This window comes from Sycon ciliatum, chromosome 1 (assembly GCF_964019385.1).
Source record: "Sycon ciliatum chromosome 1, ocSycCili1.1, whole genome shotgun sequence".
Classification (NCBI taxonomy): domain Eukaryota; kingdom Metazoa; phylum Porifera; class Calcarea; order Leucosolenida; family Sycettidae; genus Sycon; species Sycon ciliatum.
In genome coordinates, this window is record NC_088643.1 from 75060349 (window position 1) to 75086080 (window position 25732).

The 25732-nt window shown below is 47.3% G+C and overlaps 1 protein-coding gene and 2 long non-coding RNA genes across 3 annotated transcripts; 1 reads left to right on the forward strand and 2 right to left on the reverse strand.

Moving 5' to 3' along the window:
* Nucleotides 1-297: 297 nt before the first annotated feature.
* LOC135805449 (inositol polyphosphate-5-phosphatase A-like) lies at nt 298-15714 on the reverse strand. Its single transcript, XM_065319481.1, has 19 exons — nt 14872-15714; nt 13088-13129; nt 12261-12361; nt 11312-11399; nt 10397-10460; nt 9030-9061; nt 8563-8631; nt 8143-8195; nt 7276-7339; nt 6738-6793; nt 6287-6371; nt 5782-5865; nt 5084-5155; nt 4467-4534; nt 4017-4064; nt 3184-3244; nt 2500-2562; nt 2111-2183; nt 298-1569 (listed from the first exon to the last, which is right to left on the reverse strand). The coding sequence occupies exons 1-19, from the start codon at nt 15049-15051 to the stop codon at nt 1391-1393; spliced, it is 1482 nt and encodes a 493-aa protein (XP_065175553.1). The 5' UTR covers nt 15052-15714; the 3' UTR covers nt 298-1390.
* A 1602-nt stretch (nt 15715-17316) lies between these two features.
* LOC135807103 (uncharacterized) lies at nt 17317-19723 on the reverse strand. Its single transcript, XR_010551459.1, has 4 exons — nt 19057-19723; nt 18645-18699; nt 18450-18553; nt 17317-17527 (listed from the first exon to the last, which is right to left on the reverse strand). It is a non-coding gene; the product is annotated as an uncharacterized LOC135807103 (long non-coding RNA).
* Nucleotides 19724-19827: 104 nt separating this feature from the next.
* On the forward strand, nt 19828-25132 carry LOC135807104 (uncharacterized). Its single transcript, XR_010551460.1, has 2 exons — nt 19828-20261; nt 24176-25132. It is a non-coding gene; the product is annotated as an uncharacterized LOC135807104 (long non-coding RNA).
* Nucleotides 25133-25732: the final 600 nt, after the last annotated feature.

Consider the following 25732-nt stretch of genomic DNA (forward strand, 5'->3'; position numbering starts at 1 on the left):
ATAAACGGGTCAAATTTTGAGTTTTCGTCTCAATATTTTTGGCAATCCCCTATGGAATGCTCTTCCAATTGTGTTTTTGAAGTCTAGTTCTCCAAAGAGCAAGCCATAACAAGAATAGGATTTCGGCCAGGTTTTGCCCCCAACGTACTGAATTTGGGAAAACCATGAAAATCCAGGCAGTTCACTTCACTTGCATAACAGTACATTTGCGGTTCGAACCCCAGTTGAGGTTCATTTTGGACCCTTTTCAAGTTTCGAATCTCGCGGCACTATGTACCACAAAATCGCCAAATACAGGAGCTCTCCAGAGCCAGCGCTCATCTTTTTCTGAATGGACTCAGTCACTGTAGTCCTGTGAGAGAATGGGCTGCAGTTCAATGTACGAAATATCAGAAATACTGTCAATCATGATCCAACAAGAGTACACCCTAGCTGAATGGCAGCATGCCGATATTCTGGACAAGTCCGCATCGCGAGCATGGAAATGATTGTCAGGTATTGACAACTGTCGTAACTGCTCTAGAACTTAGTCGGCTGGGCATGTTGACAGCGAATCTAAACGGGGGGGGGGGGGGGGGGCTCTAGTGGATGCCAGGTATGCTATGTCAGCTGACGATGTCTGGGTGTGCCCAATACGGAGATCGGAGACTGCTGGATACTGACACCGCCAGTAAGTTACTTTGAAGCAGCAGATCATTCAACTGGAGAGCATCGGCTAGTTCAGCAAATCATACCGGAGAACATTTCACATGTACCGGTACATGTAACATATCAATATTCCTGGTCGGGGAGCTGGAAAGAAACTGTATTTCCACTGATCGTGGTTCTTGCCTGATCAGTATGCGATGATACGATGTTGCGCCTGAAAGTGAAATGATCTGGAGCTCATTCATCACGAGCCATCACTGTACTGCTAGTTATAGCAGCCACAGGTGCAAACCTGGGCACAGAACCACATGATCAAGGGTGTCGAAAAGTGACGGTGGATTCTGAGCTGCAAATTGTGTCACGGCGTACATATAGAGCAGCACGCTTTGCACCACACCAATGCAAAGGGCACCGCCGGTATCTCCACACGGTCCGATGTGGTGTAGAGCCATGTGATTCACAATGGTTCACTATCTACCACCATACCAATGCAAGGGCCACCGTAGTATCTCTCAACGGTCTACGTTGGGTAGAGACCAATGCGGCGGGTCACAGTGGTTCACTATCTACAGAATGGGTTCTATTATGGTAGGTCTAGCGTCCTGCATGAAGCTGACTCATGTCACGACAGAACTTAGCGAGATGATGCCGCAGAGAAAAGGCATGCCGTATACCAAACCGCTTATAGCTGGCACGTGTAAAGCTACAAGAGCCGGGGAAAGCGCTGGGTTAGCCATGTACTTCAAATGATGCCTTGATGCGCCAGCAGGCCGATGATCGGCAGGCAAGCTGCAATGACAAGACCGGCTGGTCGTGGTGCCAACACACCCAGCCTGAACAGCACCGTGGGCACGGCGAAGACCAGCGTCACTCCGGCCGCTACTCTCCGAGCATGTGCACTGTTAGCAAGTGCTCCACTCCCTGCAGATAACACATACACATTATACAGTCAGGATCGGCTATAGACTCTATAGAGAGCCCTGGTTCAAGAATACATCGGCTAAAGTGATATCAGAACAAAAATTCAACTCGGATGGTGAGCCAATTTAGATTATGGTGAAAAAGGAGAAGGACACAATGTTACGAGTTATGACTAACTGTCCACCAACGTAACCAGATCTTATACAGTCAGCGAGTGCTTGTCAGTTTTGTGCCATTTTGTCGCACTCGCTGATTGTATAAGATCTGGTTACGTTGGTGGACAGTTAGTCATAACTCGTAACATAGTGTCCTCCTTTTTCACCAGAAAAAATATTACTTGTGTTAAAATATGAAAAGCAACATGCATTTTCCGGCAGTCAAGATATCTCTGAAAAGATATCACCGCTATAACCAATAATAGTGCAGCGGGGTGTACCACATGCCTGGCAGCACTACTTTTTTAAAGCCAAGTTTGACATAATCACACACACAGCACTAATGGCAGTTATTTACTACAAACAAAAGAGAAAAAAGTACAAACCTGAGGTTGACTTGTCTGGGTGCACTCCTGCCATTGTTACAGGCAATGCTACCTTGAACTGCAAGAAGACGGGCTGCAAACAAGCAAGCGAGCAAGCAATGCACACCGGTGCCATATCATCATCCCAATCTAGAATTATTCTAACGTGTTCATGTATCCCTCCAGTCCTACTAAGACATTTCTGATAAAGTGGGGTTACGCAACTTGAGAAAGCACATTTTACCGTATCAATCCATACCCCATACCAACCAATTATTTGCCCAAGATTACCTGGCCACGAAAGAATAAGCATGATTGTGCAAAGTCTGATATTTACACGTAGGAAGTGAGACATCGTAGTTCAGTGTACGCCACTGCCGCTGAACTGCAAGTGCTTCATCGCCACTCACCTTATGATCCCCCATGCAGCAGTTATTGCCGACCATGTGATACGTAATGGACGAAGGACAAGCCTGCAAAGAGCAAATGATTGCAGATCATGCAGGTACTAACTGAACATGCGGAGACAGTCACTTACTCTATTACATGCAGCGGACACGTCGCAGGAGGGTTACCATGACTACGGGCTCATTCAAAGGAACTCAGTGGCGCAAATACATTATTAATTTTATGATTCTACCATCAGGGAGGTTACCATAGTATGCGGCATATGCAATTAATGCAACCCTGGGCGGGGGGCATGTAACAGAAGAGCAAGGATTTGTATAACACACTCATACAGCGTTTATCCGGGCGGTCCGGGACCGAGCACTGCCCGTAACTCCGAATCACATACAGTTTGATAGGGAAAGGCCATAGATACGGCATATGGCGTCACTATTTCCACAAAATGTGACAAAGGACGGTAGTAATATTTCCACGGAAACTCGCCCAAAGGGAGGGTGCCTGGTAGACCGACGTGCCCGTAACTTCGGAGTCCAGGTAACCGAGGTGTGAGTGTACGAAGGGTGCTGAAAAAGTTTCCGACATGAGTCACATGACACATGGTACGTTCGTTCAGAGACACCAGCATGTGGTATGAGTCAGCTACTAATGTGCCAGAAATCAACATACAATGCAGCACAATTGCAAACCTTGTCCAAGACGTCCTTTGCAGCATCATTGTAGAGCACACGGTCACACCAAGCTGGGCACCTGGCAAGCAAAAAAGCGAGAAAGTTTGCCATAGAGCAGCTACATCCGGTATTCTAACGCACCACCATACCAGCGGCCATCTGCTACCTTCAGTGGTCTGGCACTGGAGCACCAAATCCATGCACATGTACCAATAGAGAGGTTTCGCTTCACGTTGTTCTGCACTACACCGTGTGAGTTTCACGTCGGTGTGGCAAATTTTGGCGTCGAAACTCCCATTCATGACGTGAGCTGAGGTCAACTCACGTTCAATGTGAACGCGAGTTTTGCAAATTTAGCCTTGCTATCAGGTTGGGATTATTGACTCGATTTTGTCGATTTTGCCTAAACTAGCTATAAATAATATTTGTGCGACTTTGGCCTCGACAGAAAATCACTTTTTCACTTTTTTGAAGTTTTCGCTCCCAGTTTTCACTCCTGCCGTCAGCGAAACGACGTGCTTCACAAGCAACGTGAAGCGAAAGCTCTTTCTGAGCTCGCGTCAACGCAAAAAATTGACGTTCACGTAAGAGCACAAATCACGCGGGTCGAAACGTCTCTAATATCAGCTTTCTCAAAGCCGGCGGCGAACAACCTCGGCCACTAAACAATTACAGAAAGAGGAGAGACTTGAAGAGAAAGAGAGAGAAGTTGTGCACATCAGTGCTCATGACTAATCAAAGAAGACCATGCCTACCAGAATCCCTTGCTGCATCGTTCACACAATGAGCCAGATCTACGGAGATCCCAGGCTGTGCCCGGGTCCCTGTCACAGAGCCTCACGTGTACTGACCTTGTTTCCATGTACTGCCGAGCCTCACCACTTTCAGACAATGGATAGCTGTACAGGAGACGAATAAAGAACACACCAGCACGTGACACAGGACTGGACTGCCTCCTTCAACCAGCCCTTGCTCTGCTTTAAAAGCATGAAGTGAAGCTCTACTCACCAGTGTTGGAGTCTCAAAGGTCTCAACGTGTTCGGATTCAGGCACAGTACACAGTATACAGTATACACGTCAGCAGAAGCCCGTGCCACCGGCCTTTTATTTCTTCCTTATCTTTCCTTCCACACACTGGAGAGCCCCTTGATAGGTTCCCGCAGCCTTGGGTCAATTCTTAAATTAAACTTGTGACAAAACAATGGTGTAATGTAGCTTGAAAGCGTATTGCAGCAAGGCAATGCATGTCACCATGTACACCGGCAATGCTTAGCCCAGACTGAGGAAAAGAAAGCACTCACCTTGGCTGGAAGTCGATGCCTTGTTCGTGCACTCCTATTTTCACGGCTTCTTTGTCATAGGAACGCAGCTATAAGAAACCATAGGTAGAACCGGAATTGTCAGTCAGCTGAGAAATCAGTGTTAAATGCCACTGTATAATGGCAATCCTGTGTGCATGAGAAAATAGGAACAAGGTCCTACACGAGCATACATACCTCAGACAAAAAAACTAGTTTTAAGTGGTCGTGTAAAAGGACATGCTGTTGTCATGCATGGTGATAGTCAGAGAGCGATCCACCAGAAACTAGTTATGTAATGAGTAGTGGCACTTGCCGCATGATCTGGCAGCCACACAGACAGACACAGACAGACACAGACAGACACACAGACACACACACACACACACACACACACACGCACAGACAGTGCCCTTACCAACTTGAAACAATTGCTAGTACATGCACCTGCCTTCAAGTTGATCAAGAAGACCAGAAGGGTGAGCACAAACACGATGCACCAGGCATTATGCCGAACATCTTGAGATAGGTTGCGTGATGTTCAGCATACAGTATTAGTATTTCCAAATAACGGCTACACTCACAGTGCCAAACACACTCACAGTGCCAAACACACTCACAGTGCCAAAGTTCTCCTCAAACATGGCCTTGTCAGCTACTCGGAAGACCTTAGGAGCCATTTGCAGTACAACCTGCACCGTGGCAGCAAACACAGGAAACACACTGAGGAAACTTGGTGATCAGGGAGCTGGGGTTGTGCCACTCTGAATACGGTACAACCTGGCCAATGATGATAGTAAAATAATGATGATAAAGAGGACCCACCAAATTGGCTATGTCTCCGGCAGCACACAATTAACAGGTTATTGACTCCGGCATCACGGGCCAATCCGGAGGACTACTAATATCCACATACCTGCAGGCCTGAGCTGTTGTGCAGTTCAAACAGAGTGTTTTCAATCGAGCGGGGTGCCTACGCAGTGATTATGACCTGCACCTGTACCGGCCGTGGGTACAGTGTGAGTTACTGAGAACCGTCAGAACAGCTATGCACATCAGCCTCCCGGGTATACTCGTTGATCATAATCCATGACTGCGGCATCTCAGTAGAGCCAGGCCAGGCAGGTTGAGAGTGGAACCTCATCATGTGGCATACCAGCCGGCCTGCCGGTACACTATACATGCATTCCAAATGTGGCACAATTACCAGTAACTCAGTAAGTGCCGCATGTCATGGGGTTACTGTACTTGCTGTCTACGAGTATACTGTGCATTTCCGCATTTAAGTTTCTCACTTTGCTGCCCGCATGAAACCTACCTCTCCAGATGAGGAATCCGAGTAGATGACTTGCTCTCCTTCCAGGTGGCGGTGCAGTTGCCTATTCGTTGACGAGCACATGTCCTACACACCCAAGCACGATATTTCAAAGAATTCCGAAACACACTAGACCTCAGTTTTCCCTTTCTATTCCCTCAATCTTATGAACACTAGAACCTACGAAATTTTTTCGGACATCCGAGAGATGAATTTGTTCCATCTTTCCATCACACTGCGTTATCTACAGCATATCACGAACTCCTTTTAGACACAGGTAGGCGCATCACTATTCAGGGGATCCACAGGTGTTAAGCCTTTCAAATCAAGGGGTGATCCAAGGGGGGGGGGGGGGTGATTCAAATCAAGCCTTTGGGGTGAAGAAACAATTGTAGAGCACAATTCTGCATGAGCTATTGCACTCTGTGTGGAGGCAATCGGCACTGAATGGCTCTGGCATGCTATTTGCACATGCCTATTACAGCACTTGATGTCGACTTTGACTTACAAAGACCAGTTGGTGGAGGTCCAAGCGGAAGTTGAAATCACCGAAGAAAAACGTAGGTTCCAGATTGGATGAATGCCGTTGGAATCTACAATTGTAGGACGGAGGAAATTCATGAAAGAAGCCTGTAAATATTATAAACCGGTGCGCGTAATAAAACTGCAAAATCATTACCGACATCATGTCAAGTCTCGGAACTGCAGCGGTGGCAACCGTGGCCTAATTTTCATACTCGAGTGCAGCACTGATTCTAGCAGTCTCTACTTGGTAGTGTGCGAGTACACGCTCGTGCTAGGTTTTTGCAATGCGAGTGCACTGCCGGGCTGGGGTTGGATTTCAGTTGCTAGCTGACTGTACTAGTATTATCACTTGTGGCAAACAGTTCAGCCCAAGGACGAAGGGCACTGCGGCATAGCCATCTGCTGGGTACCGGTTAGCCAAAGCTTGCACTCACCTTTGAAGAGCGTACAGCATTGCCTTATGGCGGTTGTTTGCGTAGACAGATGGTGACTGAGCAAAAGTACAAAGGCGGCATAGTATTCCACCAAGCGACTAATCAGCAAGACAGTGCACATGTTTTCAACAGCCAGGCAATGGATGATTCGTTAGCCGGGAGTACATACAAGGGCGCCGTAACTAGGGAGGTGTACTAAATCCGTGCAATGCAACCACAAGGGTCGTCTGAGAGTGGAAAACAAAAAAGGTGAGTAAAAGGTATGTGCTGCTGGCTGGCGTATGGCAGAGTAGACATAGGTAGATACACAGCCGAGTCAATGTTGTTCACTGCACGCTTTTCAGTCACGAGTCCATGCGGGATTTCAAAACAGAAACCGTCAGTCAGAGACAGGGGTGTTGGGAACGACTCAACAGTACCAAAGAGACTCACTGCATACAATGATCAAATACACGGATGCAGGAAACCAGTGCTGCTAAGTTGGTAATACTTGGTACTAATAGCAGCAGTACTCGTAAAACATATGTATCACACTCACTGATTCCATGGAAACTAAATTGCTCGGATCATGGTAGAGATGGACATTTAAAAAATTGAAAACCCTGGAGGCGGCAGGAAAAGAGAATGAAGAAGCAGAGTTGGAGAGTGTTACTATGGTGTTGGAGAGTGTTACTGCAATGCAGAGTTGGAGAGTGTTACTGCAATGCAGAGTTGGAGAGTGTTACTGCAATGCAGAGTTGGAGAGTGTTACTATGGTGTTGGAGAGTGTTACTGCAATGGTGCAACTGTAGTGACTGTAGTTGTGTGGTTGCTACTAATTCAGCTTTGTTTGCCATGCTGTGCCGCATACGCTGGAACTGTGCGAGTGTAGGACATAGCACTACATGTCACTTAGTACTTGGAATGTGACATTGCTCATGCCATGGGAGCAAGAATCTTTTCCGAGCACTATACCATGTCAACAACACCCCTGTTAGGTATACACTGTTTTCCATGTCAACAACACCCCTGTTAGGTATACACTGTTTTCCCCCGATTATTAGCTACATCTAACCCGTAAGCGGCACCTACATTTCAGGTACTGTATCCATTGTATGGTTTCAAACGGTTGGCCTTGGCTTGGGGTTTGTTGAAAACAAAGGTGTGACTTATAGAAAAAAGGTTGCTGCTCCTAGCGTTGGAGTTCATTCTTCCTGCCAACTGACAAACACAGGCGCAAGCTCAAATGTTAGGAGCAGCCACTTTCTTCTGCAACTACCGCCGAAGTTAAGTTGCAGCATCTCAGTTCAAGCCGGCGTGACTTTTGTTCGGAGAAATACGGTACTGCTATGCCAATCATACCGGCACACGGCAAGAAGCACAGTACTACAATACGCGTAGATGTACTGCCGGTCTCAACTCTTACTGTTCATTGATGCACCAGCGAGTGAGGATGTAGCCCTTGCGAGTGAGCCGGTGCTACAGCAGAACACAACCAACCGATACCAGCGAGCAATTCACCTGACTGACAGAGATTCACATAATTATTGGCAATATCGCCAGGCAGAGGTTCCACGACATTAGTTTAGACTGGTCATCGATGGCAGCAGCTCCCCACAACAACCTCAGCTAATATTGTTAATTCAGGATTGGATGTTTCCATGGACACCTAGTGTTCATATTCTATGGTCAAGTTCAGACGAGGTTACCAGTATATAACTCTGGAAACGGTTCTCTGGGAACGGTTCTCGCCTACGATCAGATACAGTTTACATGGGAGAATGAGAGCCCCCCCCCCCCCCCCCCATCCACCTTCCATTCCCGTTATTGGATTGACCAAACTTACTGGTGAAAACTCCGACGGAAACTTCTCCTTGATATGGTACGAATTCCTGATAAGGTCTTCCGTAACCACCTGGACAGAACGGCAGGAACAGAAATCGCATTTGCAAAGTGAGTGAGTAAACGAGTGAAAAAAGAGAGAGAGAGAGAGAGAGAGAGAGAGAGAGAGAGAGAGAAAATGAGTGAGCGAGTGAATGTCTTGGTGAGAGAAAGAGGAGGAGAAGGAGGAGGAGGAGGAGGAGGAGGAGGAGGAAGGAGGAAGGAGGAGGAGGAAGGAGGAGGAGGAAGGAGGAAGGAGGAGGAGGAAGGATGAGGAGGAGGAGGAGGAGGAAGGAGGAGGAGGAGGAAGGAGGACGAAGGAGGAGGAGGAGGAGGAGGAGGAGGAGGAGGAGGAAGGAGTTATTGAACCCATGTCCTCCAATATCAGTTTATACACAAACCTATGTATACATGTAGGTGACCTGATCTTACCTCGTGCCCGGCCACTGGATGAAAGCGCTGTCCTGACAAGGGGAGAAGGGGAGAAGACAAACCATTAGGGCAGCTGGTAAGAGAATCACCTTCAGTCAAACACTCACATACATGTACATGTACTGTACCAGCTGTTGGAGTCAACAGCAACTCATGATCCATGTCCTTGGATGCTGATCTTCGACAGTAAGGGGGTCGTCGCAAAAGTTTTTTTGTCCCTGAAACGAACATCGTTCATTTCGTACTCGGACCCCCCCCCCCTCCCTCTAAAATGACCGCAGCTTGCTATGCTGGACGTCGACAATCGCATGCATGTACAATGGCACGTATTCACTGAAGGCGCACGTGACTAGCGCTGCGGGGAAACAAGTAGGTTTTCTCATTTGCGTACATAGTAAATTCGCACTTTACTCTTGACTTGTTGAGCCGTTTCGAACGTTGTATTCCGCAAATTCCACTTCGTTGGGTCACTACTATTGTATACCTTGAAGACCAGTAGTCTATATTGAAAGAAACTCACAAGTTCCAGCGATAAGCGAAACTTCTTTTCCACGCATTTGTATACATTTGTATGCGGAATTGAACAAGTGTCCCCACAGCGTGGCTCACGTGCGCCCATACCATGTATGCAGCGTGGGCGTCCGCCATTTTAGATGAATATGTGCCATTGTACATGCATATGTATAGTGTCGGTCGACTTGAAATTTTGGCTCGCACCCCTCCCCCCCCCCCCCCCCCCAATGAATGATATCATTTCAGGGACGACACAAAAGTTTTGCGATGACCCTATTAAATGCTACCGCATATGCCACACTAAAATATACTGGAAATTAAAAATTTAAAACTCTCAGCCCAATGAAATGCGTACTGGCAAGGGTCCATGATCCCCCAGAGTGCGCAACTTCACTTATAAGATCTGGGACGGCGATATCCGTTTTGCACGTCATAGTATGACATCATGAGTAGGGGAAGTGTGGACCATGGTGGACTGCGTCGGAGTTATGACGCAAGTCCGACCCTAAAAATGACGTACATCACGGATAACGCCGTCCCACACTGTGACCCCATCCCGTTCATGCACTCTGGGTCTGGGGGATTGTGGACTCTTGATACTGAGTAGTGCGTACTAGTACTAGCGATTGATCTTCGGGTACAGTGGAACATTTCATGTAAATCATCAATACAATACATGTGCTTCAAGCATGCAAGGCCATTTGGTGCCCAGCGCTCAGTGCATGACTCACGAGAACGAATTTCATTGACAACCGATATCATGTTTAACGTGTAAGCCCAACTTACTTGGGGGGCATACACTGTGACCTTTCCCTTTAATGAATTGCAAGAACATGCTACCAATGTACAAGTACCTGTGAAGTCCCATATCGCCACGTCATGAAGAGTGTCACGAGCTAAGTATATGCTGCCCAGTGCCTACAGCATCACACCACAAGCACCATCCCGGTACACAAAATGCACACCGACACAGACACAGACACACACACACACACACACACACACACACACACACACGCGCGAACGCACCCGACATCACACCCACAAACACAACAAATACACATCGGCTCCTACACACACACTTAAGCCGCGAATGATTAGTGCAGCTATTCATGCAAGGAAGCCAATCACTTCTCATAACCTTTGACTTCCCTTTGATGGACAAGAAAATAACAATCACCGTGAGAGCTCTTGTGCTGGGATTGCACCATTCAACAGCTTGCAAGGCTGGCAGTACTTGCCGGAGTGTGTGGTGTGATGTGTGTGCGGGGAAAACAAATGAGAAAGACCCCAAAAATAGGGATTCACTGGCAAGAAAAAGCCACTTCATAGCTGTGTGGTGTCGACCAGGCTGAACAGTGGCGGTCAATTCTTCAGCCTCACAAGCTGTTGAATGATGCAATACCAGCACAAGCTGCTATGGCTTCTGCTGTAGCATCGCTATCATCACCTCCAGCGATGGGCGTCAAATGGTCAATGGATGGTTAAAATGGGAATCAAACCCGCAACCTCTCGATTGGAAATCTCTGCACATACCACTGCACCACATGGGACACACACACACACACACACACACACACACACACACACACACACAATATCCATACGTACACAAACAATATCTGTGCGTGCACAAAACAAACGCCCCCCCCCCCCCCCCCCCCTGCATATATACACAAACACTCTCCGCATGTACGCAAGCAAACGATAAGAGATAGGAGCTCAGCTGCGCTTCACACATAGTACTCAATAAGTGGTTTAAAACTGACTGTGAAGCGTTCTGGGCACTGGTACTCCTCATCCATGAAACCACGCACACGGGTGAAGCATCCCAGCTCTTTGCACTTCAGTAATGACCTAAACACAGAATGCACAGATGTAGACATGATCGTATTGTATTTCGAAGATTGATCAATATGATCGACAAGGAAAGGAACTGCAACAACATGTAGCTACCTTTTCAAGTCTACCCATCCAAGTCTACCCAAGCAGGCTGGTGAAATGTTGAAGTAGCACATGTTCTACGATATTGACTTTCATAACTGATATCCAATGTTAACTATTCAGTATACTACAGTCAGACCTCGTTTATCCGGATCCCTCGCCATCTGGAAGAAAATCGCTGGTTACCGATGTGCAGCATATGTCATGCATACAACATTACCGGACCTCGCGATCCGCATACCGGTGCATGATGTTGTGTACAAACTGGTTAAAATGTGTGCAAAATGCTTCGTCGTATCCGGTTGCATGTGGCTGGCTAGCGCTTGCAGAAGCTAGTATCAGGGAGTTGTACAAGCAAATGAGGTCCTTGACCTGCTGGGTGTATGCGGACAGCACTCAGTTGCATGCACTTGTCATTTTCCTCACTTGTTTTACATACTGGGCACGCTAGTTGTACTGCATAGGACCTGTCTACATGTATGTACGACGTCACTGCTTTTGACATGCCACATGCATATACATGCATATACAGTATGTGTGTTCAGTTATCCGGTTACCTCGGCTATCCAGATATTTTTGTGGAAAACAGATGTGTGCGGTTAAGCGAGGTCTGACTGTATAGCATTCTCTCCCCCCCCCCCCCCCCCCTGTCTCCCTCTCCCCCCCCCCCCTCTCTCTATCTATCTCTCCGGCTCCTTGTCCGGTTAGATATTTCCCAACTTCCCCGGGAATGACTAGCGGTATGGTTGCTCTGATGTACTGGCAGATACTTACTCAACAAAGTGTGCCACCACCTTTGTTGCCTCGATGGGGAACTTTCCGCCAACCTCCTGACAATGGAGTGCAATGAAGTCGGGCTGCTGTTCCGTTACGAACTGACCCGATGATGACAAGATGTTCAAACACAAGCAGAAACCATGGACACACGCAAGCTGTGAGCATGACAGCTAGACATTATGATCACGCTGAAATTGTGCTAAGCCGCCTCGGTGCGTGCATTACTACACATGCGTGTTGCACAGCCAGTCGGGTAGTACACCCCTTAGAACTGATCTAGGCAACTGAAGATAATCCACCGGATGATTACAGTAGATATTAGGGCATCGCACTATGCCATGCCCTGTTCACTACCAAAAGCATGGTTGGTTGAGTGAAACGTCACAGGTCTAGCCAAAGCTGGACCAGCCAGATCGGCTGCTAGCATGCCCCTTATGCGGCCCAAGTTAATGAAGGTCACAACGTGTCACCGGCATGGTGTGTTCCTACTGAGCTGTCTCTAAGATGCACAACTTGAACTTGCTTTAGATATAGGTTGGAAGAGTGAGTACATGTGCAGGGAAGTCCCCGTCCTCTTTGCAATCAATATTGGCAAGCGCTGCACAAACAGAGTGCAATGCGTACATCACACATCGTGCCCGGCCCGTAGATATAGCTGGTCCCAGAGACCATGACTGCGGGTGTTTAGACCGGCGTCACCAGCAGAGCCAGTTGCGGTGAGTCAAGTCCTGATCACGGCATCTGCACAAACAAACATCTGCAGACACAAGCGCACTGCGCATGCCCGTGCAACCCACACGGCCTGACGGAGATTTCAAGCTTACATGGCAGAACTGTGCAGTCCACTCCGGCAGTATCTTGGTGCTCTGAGCATAGAGAAACCAAACAAAGTACATGTATGTCAAGTCCGCTGGCTGGGCATCGCCGGTGAATCACAGATAAGACAAGTTAACTGCACACATACGTCAAGCCAAAGATCACACCTCTCCACCTCTTCATCGGACCACGCCGGGGGGGGGGGGGGGGGGGGAGAGAGAGAACTGGCATTTTTCTGAACCTGAGACCGCACTTCGTTTTCCGGGAAATGGTCGTCCTTCATGCAGCCCTGCACATGTCAGAGCCCTTGCAAATCGAGTGTTGACTGAGTGCTGAGGTGATGTTGACCGGTCAGCCAGTTTCAGTCACGGTCTTATAGCCAGGTCTGTTGATGGCAAGTGCTCGGCTCTCTGGCGGGACTGCTACTCCAGGCAACCACTGAGGACTGGGATATGCCATGTGCAAAGACACGTCACGTGTTAAGCTCACGTCCACAATGATCCCCGGCTAGCAGTCCTAGTCCAAGCGGCTCGGGTTGGTTTCATAAGTGTAGTATGGTCACTGTAGGCTGGGACAGGATAACAACGGCCTCATAGCTACTCAGTGGCACACAACCCTGCATGATCCCCAGTGACAAGTGTGCGTTCACTGCTACTACGGGACCGTGACTGGGGAGAGAGATGTAAAAGGGGGTACTACAGTACAGTGCTGCTCACTGAAATCCAGTCGTGAAACCCAGTCGTGTCACTGAAATCCAGTCGTGTCACTGAAATCCAGTCGTGTCACTGAAATCCAGTCGTGTCACTGAAATCCAGTCGTGTCACTGAAATCCAGTCGCGTCACTGAAATCCAGTCGCGTCACTGAAATCCAGTCGCGTCACTGAAATCCAGTCGCGTCACTGAAATCCAGTCGCGTCACTGAAATCCAGTCGTGTCACTGAAATCCAGTCGTGTCACTGAAATCCAGTCGTGTCACTGAAATCCAGTCGTGTCACTGAAATCCAGTCGCGTCACTGAAATCCAGTCGTGTCACTGAAATCCAGTCGTGTCACTGAAGTTTGCGCCTTGCACCATTTCACAGCCCAGTGTTCGCAGGTCTAGGGCTGTGCAACGCCCGGCGCGTACTTGAGTGACGCGATTGGATTTCATTGGGCAGCACCGTAGTATGTGGCGTTGTCTTGGTGCTGCGTGAACATCGTTTCTTTCCTTTTCTTTGTGGACTCTTGCTGGAGCTTGGGTTCTGCTGCCCGTGCAGAGTAACTCAGTTACTGTCCATAGTGTGCCCTACATCTATTATGATATCATCCAATGTACGCAGTCAATACACGGTACCAAGCCAACTGTTACTAGTTATACTTACTCTCTACTGAGCCTATGGATCCGGACTTTGAGACTTCGAGAATTGAGAATTTTTAGAAAGAGAAGAGCATTTCAATTTTGGCGGATATAGCAGTTTGATTGAGTCGAAAGCCTGAGATTGTCATTTCCGGTGCTCTTCTCTCGTGCCATATAGGCCATCTCTTGGGGCACATGACTCATTTTGCAACTCGAACAAGCGGTTCCCAGATTCACCCAATTCCAATGCTGTTGGATGAATCGATCCTTGTACGTGTGGTTGTGATAGAGAGGTCTACCCAAGTTTCTCTTTCCACCTAATTATGTCGACAGTCTTTCGCGATAGACGTACCGCACTCGACTCAACTGTCAACAAACACTGAAACCGATGAGAGTGTGGGTGTGCAATCTAATCGTTCTCACTCAAGTCGACACCGATTTGATCATTTCCTCTCACCTTTTCGAACATAGAACCAACATTGGCCGTGACGAGCAGGACGGACACGTCTCGCCTCTTGCTGCTCTCCCCGCAAGCGAAGCCAGTGCGAAGCTGCATATCCGCTATCTCGGGATCACGTAGATCTACGCCACTAGCGTCGGGCGGAGCAGTATCACTAACTGCAGCACTTGTAGCCATGATCCTAGATATTGGACAGGCTGAAGTGAAGACTGGTCGTGCAATGTTAGCGCTAGTCCAGTGATCTGTCCGACTAGAGTATAGGATAGCCTACTGGCGAGGTGTTGAGGCACGTCTTGAGACCAGTGCAGTGGCAAGCTAGCTCTGCCTCTGGACCTGGACTGGAGTCTTGGAAGGATTTCTGAAAGGATGCACGGGATCAACCAAAATACGATCATGTACTGTAGCAAGAGTATTATCATCGGCCTTCCGCTAGCGCGCTGCTGTGCTGCTAGCATGCTGCATGGCCCGCTTGATCGGTTGATTTGAGAAGTGACAGTTACAGTAACATTGAAAGTGTGTCTGTTTCAAACTTACTTTCCGTACACTGACTGGTCAGTGGTCACGATTGTTATGTAGGCCGATCGCATGCGGTGCACAGCAGGCCAGGGTGCACTGTGCAAATGTGGCATGTTGTTATGTGGAACAAATCACTGCCGCTGGCAGTATGATTGTATCTGTTCGACAGTTCGCTGAAAATGATGAAGTCGCTACAGTGGAGATCAACGCAAAGTCGTTGATTTCAGCGCTCTGAAGTAGATCTGCACCAGTCTCTTCAGATCTGTTCTGTACGAGTATTCGCAGTGGTAATTATTACTTCTACCATACAAGAGAGTTTATCTACATGTACTCTTGTTTCTACTGTTCTACTAAAATAATGTCATTGCAGTCTTCTGCCAGATCTGGGGAAAGCAGGCTGTCCCCAGCCCTTTTGAGGCTTTTTCCCGAACAGACGCTAGCAAGTGTATGTAAAAACAGCTCAGTGTCGTTGCTTGACATGATATCACCGACGCGACCGGATGTTTGGTACCTCCGCTCTCTTGACAACCGCATTACCAGTACAGGTGCTGACTACGTACACGTCACGTGCGTAGTGCAAGGCCATGTATATGTATGTACCATGACCATGATGACATACAACTACTATAAAAATAATGATGACATACAACTATAAATAATAAGGACTTAGCCTAGCATCAGGCTCAAGTCAAGGCGTTTGATCGAGCGATTCGAGGCGACTTGTCTCGATCTTTGCAGTACATTGTAACCATGGTGACTGTATGCACCATGTAGATCTAACCCAGGCCCCCATCCCAGGCCAGAGCTAGAGACTCAGGCCAGGGAGTCGTACCGGAGGCGGAGAGAGGTATATTATGTATTACCCATATAAAAACCGCTCTGTGAGCGGTTCTGAAAAACCTCTACTGGTGCAGCCCCGTCGTAAAAGTAAGAAATTAGAACTGGCGCATTGTCCTCCCAAATGTGAACTGATCCACCTAAATCGCGATTGACGGGACCCGAACGCACCAGTAGCACGAGGTTCCTACCTGTGGATGCAGCTGGGGATGCTGGTCCATAGCCAAAGCCAAAGCGGCAAAGGTGGGCTTCGGGGTAGATCTAAGTGTTGTATGGTAACTTGACTGATCAGCGCCGGCTGTGATCCTGTGCCCTCCCGACCTCGTGCTACTGGTGCGTTCGGGTCCCGTCAATCGCGATTTAGGTGGATCAGTTCACATTTGGGAGGACAATGCGCCAGTTCTAATTTCTTACTTTTACGACGGGGCTGCACCAGTAGAGGTTTTTCAGAACCGCTCACAGAGCGGTTTTTATATGGGTAATTTCAGTTCTTTTTCTGTTCCCTCCCCCACCCTAGCCCAGCTCCGAAGATAAACATGGTGAGCACGCGCGCGATGCACTGTATGTAGCCATGCAACTACAGTAGCACACTGATACATTCCAGCCCTCCCCACCTCGCTACCCCGCACACAGACACCTTGTGACAAACACGCACATGCACATGGCACACACACACATGGGCACGCACACACATACATGTACATACACACACACACACGACCCAAACAGGAAATTCTTGATGAACATTGTATAATGCCATGCAAAGCAGTGGCCACCATACTTCAGGAAGTCAGTTGTGAAACAAAAATAATTCAACTACAATGTGTAGGTAAGCTAGCGGCCAAAGCACAATATTGCAAACCGTGATGATATTTGCCTAAGGATTGCAGTTTGCAGACCACACCATGGAAGCAGTGAATACAGAATTATTGTAATGTCATACAAAGGCAAGCAAAGAAGTGGCCACCATACACCAGAAACTTGCAGAAAGTCACATATCCAACAGATAGAGAAGTGAACAGCGTCTGGTACAGCCCACACAAAACCAAGCTGACCTGATACTCGTCCGAAGATCGTAAGTGGCAGATCCTTTTCAACGATAGCATGCAGGTGTACGTTACACGCATGGACAAAATCTGACCGTGTCACCGGCATACATTGTCATCACATGCATACCCCACAGGTTACACACATGCACAGTAGAAGCACAATAAAAGCAATGGAAAAATATGAAGGGGTTGCTGAAGCATCTTCACACTTCAATTTCAGACTTCGATGTGGTCGTCACGGGGTGATATACCTGCAAGATACAAGTGATACAGAAAGAAAGCATAAGGTCGTGAGGTAGGCTATGAGACACCACAAATGGGTCACCTACATGTATGTTCAAGGCTGGTGTACACACACACGCAGAATTATCGTAATCGAGAATTTCCCAAACTACAGAAGAGCAATGAAATCCATTTGCATGCACAGGAGCAATTTTGCAATATGATGAGCAGCTCGGGAATACACCTGTTGGCAATGGATTACATTCCCATTGGAATTCCCATTCACGTGGGATTCACAGAAGCAATTTGGCAGTGTGCTGTGCAATGCGACACGACCTGCGATTCTGCGTGCGATGCAAACTCGCACAAAATACCATTCACAGAATCAGGACAAGACGTCAGCGATGCACCAGCGCCTTGCTGACGTGCCTCAAGTCAAAGCTCAATGAGAATGCGTTTGTCGGTTACAACTGGTACAAATGTACAAGCAATTTCTGAAAATGCTCCTGTGAATCCTGCTTTAAGAAGTGCAGGAATGTCCCTCCTCCGCTCCCCCCCCCCCCCCCTCCACACCCTCAGGGAACTTGACAAGGAAGGGTGGTCTTCGCGGTTCCCAACATCTATTTGCAGTTTCTGGTCTCCACTATGTCTTTTCAATGGGGCTTTGATTTGTACGTACCATAAAAGCAAGCCTAAAAAATGAACAGCACATTTGCCGTTCCCCCACTGGGGAGGATGCGTTCCACAGCCATCCTGACAAGATATTCCGAGAAGCGGTGCTGAGTGCAATGCATTGTGAAACTGAAAAAGCTGACCAAGCCGCGGCATATAACGTCTAAACTTCAATTGTAGTTCGCCAGCTGACTACTTTCAAACTCCATGAAGGTTGGAGTACAGCTGGCTTAGAAGTTGACAACAACGGCGCACGCACATAAGCAATGGCCACCTTACCTGTACTGTAGCAGTACTTCCGAGTTCCCGTATGGGAGTTCCCTCACTGTGTGTGCAATAGCAGCCTCATCGGACCAGTTCAATGCGACGCGGACAGTCCGACACTGAGGAGGACATTGAAGAAGTCAGAGACAAGAAGAATGGTTGATTTACAATTCAACTAGCAAGGCTGCACACCCACGAAGTTCCACTCACCATTGTGCCGTCCTTCTTGGAATGCAGAAATAACGCTTCCTCTCGAGAACGCAGCCTGTGACAGAGAAAAAGGAAGGAGCATCGCCATCGGCATTGGTCCTCTGCTATCACCGATTGCCGAGTTGCACAGTTCACTCTAACAAGACTGAGGATGTTCAAGAACTCCCCATCCATACCATTATTGGAGTAAGAGGAAAGGTCAGATTGCCTAGTTCCTAGGGCCTAGCATTCCTGGATGCCAGGATGTGCTGCCCCCCCCCCCTCCCTTCTACTGCCTGGAAAGGGCAACATATGTGACAGCGTTCACCAGTACAGTCGGAGGAGAACATGGGAGAAGGCAAAAAAGGGCAACACACATGAATCCCTTATAAACAAGCAGTGGCAACTCTAGCACCAGCAATGTTGGACTTACATCCCAGCCATTGCCGCCGGATTCAGCGGCTTCTTCTTCTTCGTCTCCCATCTTGGAAGCACTCCTTCCCGTAAGTTCAGTCCTGGGATCGGGAGTACAGTCGGAGGAGGACGTCGGAAAAGGCAAAAAGGCAACACACATGATTCCCTTATAAGCAAGCAGTGGCAACTCTGGCACCAGCAATGTTGGACTTACATCCCAGCCATTGCCGCCGGATTCCCACGCTTCCCGTCTTCGTCGTCTTCCAGTTCCCAGGTTCCATCTTGCAAATACTCCTTCCCGTAAGTAAGTGCAGTCCTGGCCTGTGTGGATGCGCAGTACATTGACGATGCCGGAGATGGAGCAGGTCAGGGAGCCCTATCGGGGTCCCGAGAGCAGATTGTGGCCAAATTCGGGACGATGCCGGACGCCAGTCAGTATGAAGTAGCGAATTGCGGACCGCCACGTAGATTGGGGTCGCGGGGTCATAATCCATGGGCACTACTCGTACGTTGCTCCAAAAAAGGGCACTGCACTGTTCCACAGTTGCTGTTAGCGGTCGCCAAAGGCACTTGGTAGGCCGGTAATTGGGTCACGTGTCAACAAAGTGTCAGCAACGTGTCAACAACGTGTCGACCACGTGTCTTTAGCGGTACACTAATTTTGGTGTCCCCAAACTGAAAACATCGAGCACCAGTATGGAAAGGCTTTAGACAGAAAGCCTTTCCAATCAGATTGCAACGACCAGGACTGGCTCTTAGTAGTGGCTGCAAATGACCGATATCCGTCACTTGCAGCTGTGCATCAGAGACCTGTAGCTGGCCTGAAGAGTTGTAAAATTACTCCTTCGTAGCCGGGAGAGTCAGAGCGAGGGCGATTCACGGCTTGGTCAAAAAACTGTCGGCCTGGAACGTAAACGTGGATCTGCCGACACAGTTCACCTGGTTCACACGCCTGACCTGGCATGCTGCCTTGCGTGAAAGGAACATTTTTCCGAAAGCAAGCTTCTTCTCCAAAATTCGAAATTTCTTTCCAAAAATGCCGTCGTCCTTGACCTCGAAGCTGAATGTTGTTAGGACAGAAAATTAGCGAAGATGTAGCCGACCCATTCTGGCAAGCCGTGTGCCCTCTGGATATGCAGTTGTTCGCCATGGTCAACAATCTTCTTCTCCTTCGTTCGTACTTTCACTTTCCTGACCACGAATATAAGCGGTACCCATGCTCAGGTTAGTGTTTATTTGTCTGTCTATGCAAATACATGTAATACAATGTACTGTTCGTGCTGCAGGCACTGGCCGATCATGGAAATAGAGGAAGCAGCCAGCTTTCTTTGAATTCTCGTGCTTTCAACAAAAATATGTACACACTTTCCTTGGCACCTCTTTCCCACCGCCACCATGCATGCACAATCGAGCTTGCTTTAATGCCCTGCAGTGCAGAATGCTCCCACCACCGCAACTACCACCGCCGCCACCACTACCAGCAGCAGCAGCACCGTGACCACCACCACCACCACTGTGACCACCACCACCACCACTGTGACCACCACCACCACCACTGTGACCACCACCACCACCACCACCACACCACCACTGTGACCACCACCACCACCACACCGCCACCACTACCATCACCGTGACCACCATTATAGAAGCATTGTCGTGCACGGCACGTCTGCAAGAGAAAATAATAGTATGCCAGTGCTGTAATGCCCTGCAGTGCAGTATGCTCCCGCCACCACCACCACCACTAACGTTATGGAAGCATTGTCACGCACTGTACATCGATCCACAAGAGAAAATAATGCCAGTGACTTACTAGCACCTCCATGCTGCATGCGGACCTGGACACAGCACTGTTCCCTCTGCAGGAAAGGGGGGGGGGGGGTGTATTTCATTGTCCCTGCCTGAAGTAATAATGACTACATGACATCATATCCAGCTAACTTTGCCGGTAACGAACGACCCTTGATCGGGCATGAGAAAAGTGTTGGTATTTGGGAGTTGTCGTCATTCACGGGGTTGAAAATATACGGCTATATTGTTACTAGGTCTGAAGATAGTGTCACTATCCGTGGGTTGTTATACCCGTGGTTGACTGCAGATACGTTTGGATTATTCTATGAGTATATGAAGAGTCTACGTTAAATATTTTCCTGAGGACATAGCACGAGGAAATTATGGGGAATGCAGTACATGTATAGAATGGTGCAATCCATTTCTCCCAGGGCACTTTCCCAAGACTCCTTCTAATATTCACTCTTGGCGCGACCCTTGTGAACTGAGCGGGGTGTATCGTTGAATATACCACTCTCAGAACGTCTACTGATTGGCTGAAATCGCCCAATTCATACCGTTCCATGGATCAATGCATGTCAGGGAGTCGTAGCACCCAAGGAAACAACACGAGATCATGATACCCAAAATGATGTACTGTAAAAGCGGAAATTTTCAGTGGTGTTTTATTTTCGGTAACTTCGGTGCCGACAATTTTTACCGAAAAAATGCACCGAACTTTTTCGGTACTACTTAGTGGTACTAGCACCCTTACCTGGAAAGCGGGTATTACCGAAAATTTCCCTCCACCGAATCGCCGATTTTGGAGAATTCCGAAAATATTACACCACCGAAAATTTCTGCTTTTACAGTACACAGATTGGATCCATGGAGATTCTACATGATCTGTGGTTTATGCAACTCGTGATTGCGGACTTGACCCACTGGCCCCAAGCATGGGTCAGTCAAGCGATGCTATATGCGAGCATGTATGTATCGCACTTGCCCCTAAGGCAGTTAGGGCAACTGTCACTGGCAGCCCAGGGTTGAACCCACATTATTGATTTTTGAAATTTTCTAGGGTGACACGAAAAGCTTCATGCACTGGGTGGTCACTCTCTATTCATGTATACCACTCTGCTAATAGTGCATAGAGCTCTCTTTTGAGCTGCCCAGCTGGCCCTCGTTATGATTTAGGCTGAAAGTCTACCGTGCCGTCTCCCTTATGCTATGACTTTATAATGCATATGTACAGAAGAAAAATCCCGGGACTCCGTTGATGAAATTCTGTTTTGTCAAGTGGGCATTTTTGATTATTGTGAATGGCGTGTAGTGCCATAGTACAGTTCCTTTTGCTACATAACGTTTGCACAAGTCACCTTTCAGCAATTGAACTAGGAAGATCTATGTCTCTGATCTTGTCATTTGGCCCGGCTGGTGCTGTGCACTAACAACCATTGTCAGGCACCCTCGAAAGACCAACAGCGATGAGTTCATGACCCAAGCATTATTTGGGCCGTTAAGTTGACTAAACGGGAGTGTAGCAAGCTTTGATCGGCGTGCTTGTGAAATGTTGTCCGAGCTGAATAAATTCTATCTCCTGCGGTTTAGTACAACAGTTTCACACCTAATACTGTAGATTCGACGTCTCCAAGAAAAACCTCCATGGAGACTGGAAACTATAGCAGATCATAAATGATGCAGCAGCTCAGCTGATTCCTCAGCTCGTGTCTAGGTTCATGTACTTTGGTAAACGTGTTGTGGCAGACTCCATGTGCAAAGCTGCATACTCTTGGGGTTATTGATTCTTGCTGATAATTCCATTAACGTCATTGCATAGATATGAACATCATAATAATTGAATGTTGGCAAGACCCAACAAGGTGTCCCTAATGACTTACATCAGATCTTCACAAAATGCACATACTGTAAGACATGATTAATTTTTATAATATACAATCATGTCTTACAGTATATATTATAATAACGAGGAAGCAAATCTAACGTTTTAACGGATGACATTTCTTCGTTATAATAGATCCGTTGAGGCCGTACTGCTTCATATATGCTGTGTGTGGATATGGCAGAATACTGCAAAATTGTTAACATATCTTCTCGTTAACCTATGAATTTTGGACAATCGTTAAATTTGCGACTCGTTATAACAGCGTGTCTTACAGTACATGTACATCTTGAAAAGTCATATTTTGGTTTCACATACACGTCACATTTCTATCACAGAGATCAGTAGCCATGGGCCATTGGTGGCAATACTGGTAGGAGTCGCCCGAGGCTTAGCCAATAATTTCCGTTCTATACCCAATATACATACCCGAACTGGGCAAAAATCTATCCCATTCCTTGGTGCTGACCCCTTTGATGCGCCCCCGAATCCCTTAGCATTATTAGTACCTCCAATTCATTTCATCATCAGCTCACCGCATGCTCAGTACTGTGTTGTAAAGTATGCAAATTGCCGACGCTTTTAAATTGCAGCCTCCCCAAGGCAAAAACACATCTCGGCCACATTGAAATTTCAGCCTGTGCTGCTGATGCCTGTATACACTGTCACATTGAACCTTGCAAAACAAATTTTAGGCTACAAATGCCCAGTAAATAAAAGGGGAGAAGGCACTGAACGAAGTGTCAACCTACGAATACAACCTACGAATACAACCTCAGTGCAACAACATGCTCTTTCTCTTTCTGCTTGTGTAAGCAGAAAGAGCACGTTGTTGCACTGAGGTTGTATTCGTAGGTTGACAGTTCGCTCAGTGCCTTCTCACCTTTGGTTACGTAATCTTGTTACCTTTTGCGTTTCCTCTAGTAAATAAATGACAACCGCTCTATTCAGTTGCTATTCACTCCTGGCGCATGCGCTGGACGCAAAATTCTTTTATTGGTGATGTCGAAAAAGTATGCGGTTGTCAGTTGACAAACCCCTTTTATTTACAATTCAGTTGCGTGATGTCCACCACTTTCCGAATTAAAAATGCACAGGCCGATATTAGCCGAAAATAAAATATGCGCCGAATATGCAGTACCTTGCGCACTCTGTTAGAAGACATTAGGGCTACTGGTAATGAATGCTCAAGAAAAATGATGAAGTACAGTAATACAATACTATAGGGAGTTCATTTGGCATGAATGCACCAAGCCAACTCTCCTATACAAACAGTATAGTGTTGCTGCCAAAAAATATGATTAGCTAAAGTTGCCTTTTTGCATTATTATGGTTGAACTTTTTTTCCTGTAGCCTCGTTCCCATGCTGTGGATTTAATCACGAAATTTGTTAGCAAGACGAAGAGGTTTTATGTGAGCTTTAATTATTCTACCTGCACTTGCTTTTATCTTTTTTGTGCAGGACTCTGAGAAGCTGGAGGGACCCCACAAACCTCAAGCATTGAGGATACAACTTTTAACCAAGAACCAGGCAACATGATGTGCATGTATCACGTTCGCTGTGATTGCATCATTTCAGGGTACACTGACAACATACTAGTACTAGTAACTAGTCCTTGATTAGCAGCAGTGGCCTGAATTATTGCCTGGCCGCTATTCATATAATCCTTTGGTGCTTACTCATCGCCTTGTTCTGTCTCTAAAATGGCGTATGGGTGTTCTGAGGCTTGTAATATTTGCTCAAGCCGCGCATTGGCATTGGTGCATGTCAGTAAATGCCAGCCACTGCTGCCTAGCTCAACATGTTTTGTATGATGTAGAATGCGCTCTGTGTATCTACAATCGAGTGACCTGCTTGTGTGGGCTAACTGTAACTACACCAACAGTTGCACTAGTATGATACACTGTGCTGGCACAGTGTATCATACTCAGTCTTGTCACTTCTTCTCCCACGTTTACTGTATTGTTTAATTCACTGTACACATCTTGCCCAGCTCCTCTAAGGCCACACAGAATTAGTTTGTTGTTTTGGGCCACTACACTCAGCTGGTGTAAGGTTGGTCTGCTTCTCTCTTCCTTCTCTTCGACGTGTCCAGCCAATCATTCATGTCAAGCTTTGCATAACTTAGATCACTGTATATACAGTCACCTGGCTGGAAACGTCCATGGCTGCAAAATCCCATCTTTCTTGAGGGATCCCATTTTATAGAGTGGACGACATTCACTTTCCTGATAGACTCACCTCAGATGTTGGTACACTGTATTGTACCCATCCCTGATTTGTACATGCACCACTTTTTTGGCAACTCCGAACAGTGAGAATGTCTGCTGTGGATAGTTCTCATGCTTTAAACTCATTCGTAAACAAGTACGGTATAATACCACCAAAATGTAGTTCATTACAAGTCGTCGATTATGATCCTTTGTTGAGACGAAAGCTTCGGGACCTGGGAGTACTTGTGACATACCCATATCATACTCTCTCAGGTTCTGAAGCTGTGTGCTGTGTGCCAGGGGTTATGGCGATCGAGTGCATGTATGTTCAGATAAGGGCTTGGGAAAACACTCATCTAAAACATACTCATTTCCTCATGCATACTTTCATTTCTCATTCTTTTTGGCACACACTCCAGCTCCTCGAAATTATCATGGGATGCATGTTGATGACAGCCTGCTGCCATGCAGCCTGAGCAGTTCGGACAATCAATCATTCGGATAATCAGCATTCTATATTACTACAGTTGTAGCAGCTGTATTTCATGTACTGTACTACAGTAGAGTCAGGTGCCGAAGAACGTGTTGCCCAAGAATGTCCAGCCTGAAATGCTAAGAACACCACCTTAAGTTTAAAGGAATGGCGGTGTTGGTTTTCCGGTAGCTTTCGGGATACATAATTATGATCCTAACATGATTGTTTCTAAGAACATGCTACAAGAGCGCAGCCGGATGGCTGAAAAATAAGAACACCCCAGGCTAACCTCTTGGACACAACGTTCTTGGACGCTCGACTCTACTGTAG

Bases quoted from the DNA above. Each gene is read 5' to 3' on its own strand.
- LOC135805449 (XM_065319481.1), bottom strand. From the start codon at position 15,051: ATGGCTACAAGTGCTGCAGTTAGTGATACTGCTCCGCCCGACGCTAGT. The intron at 12,362-13,087 runs GTAAGCTTGAAA...TCATCGGGTCAG, and splicing joins GGACTGCACAGTTCTGCCAT to TTCGTAACGGAACAGCAGCC. The intron at 8,632-9,029 runs GTAAGATCAGGT...CGTTCTGTCCAG, and splicing joins ATCCAGTGGCCGGGCACGAG to GTGGTTACGGAAGACCTTAT.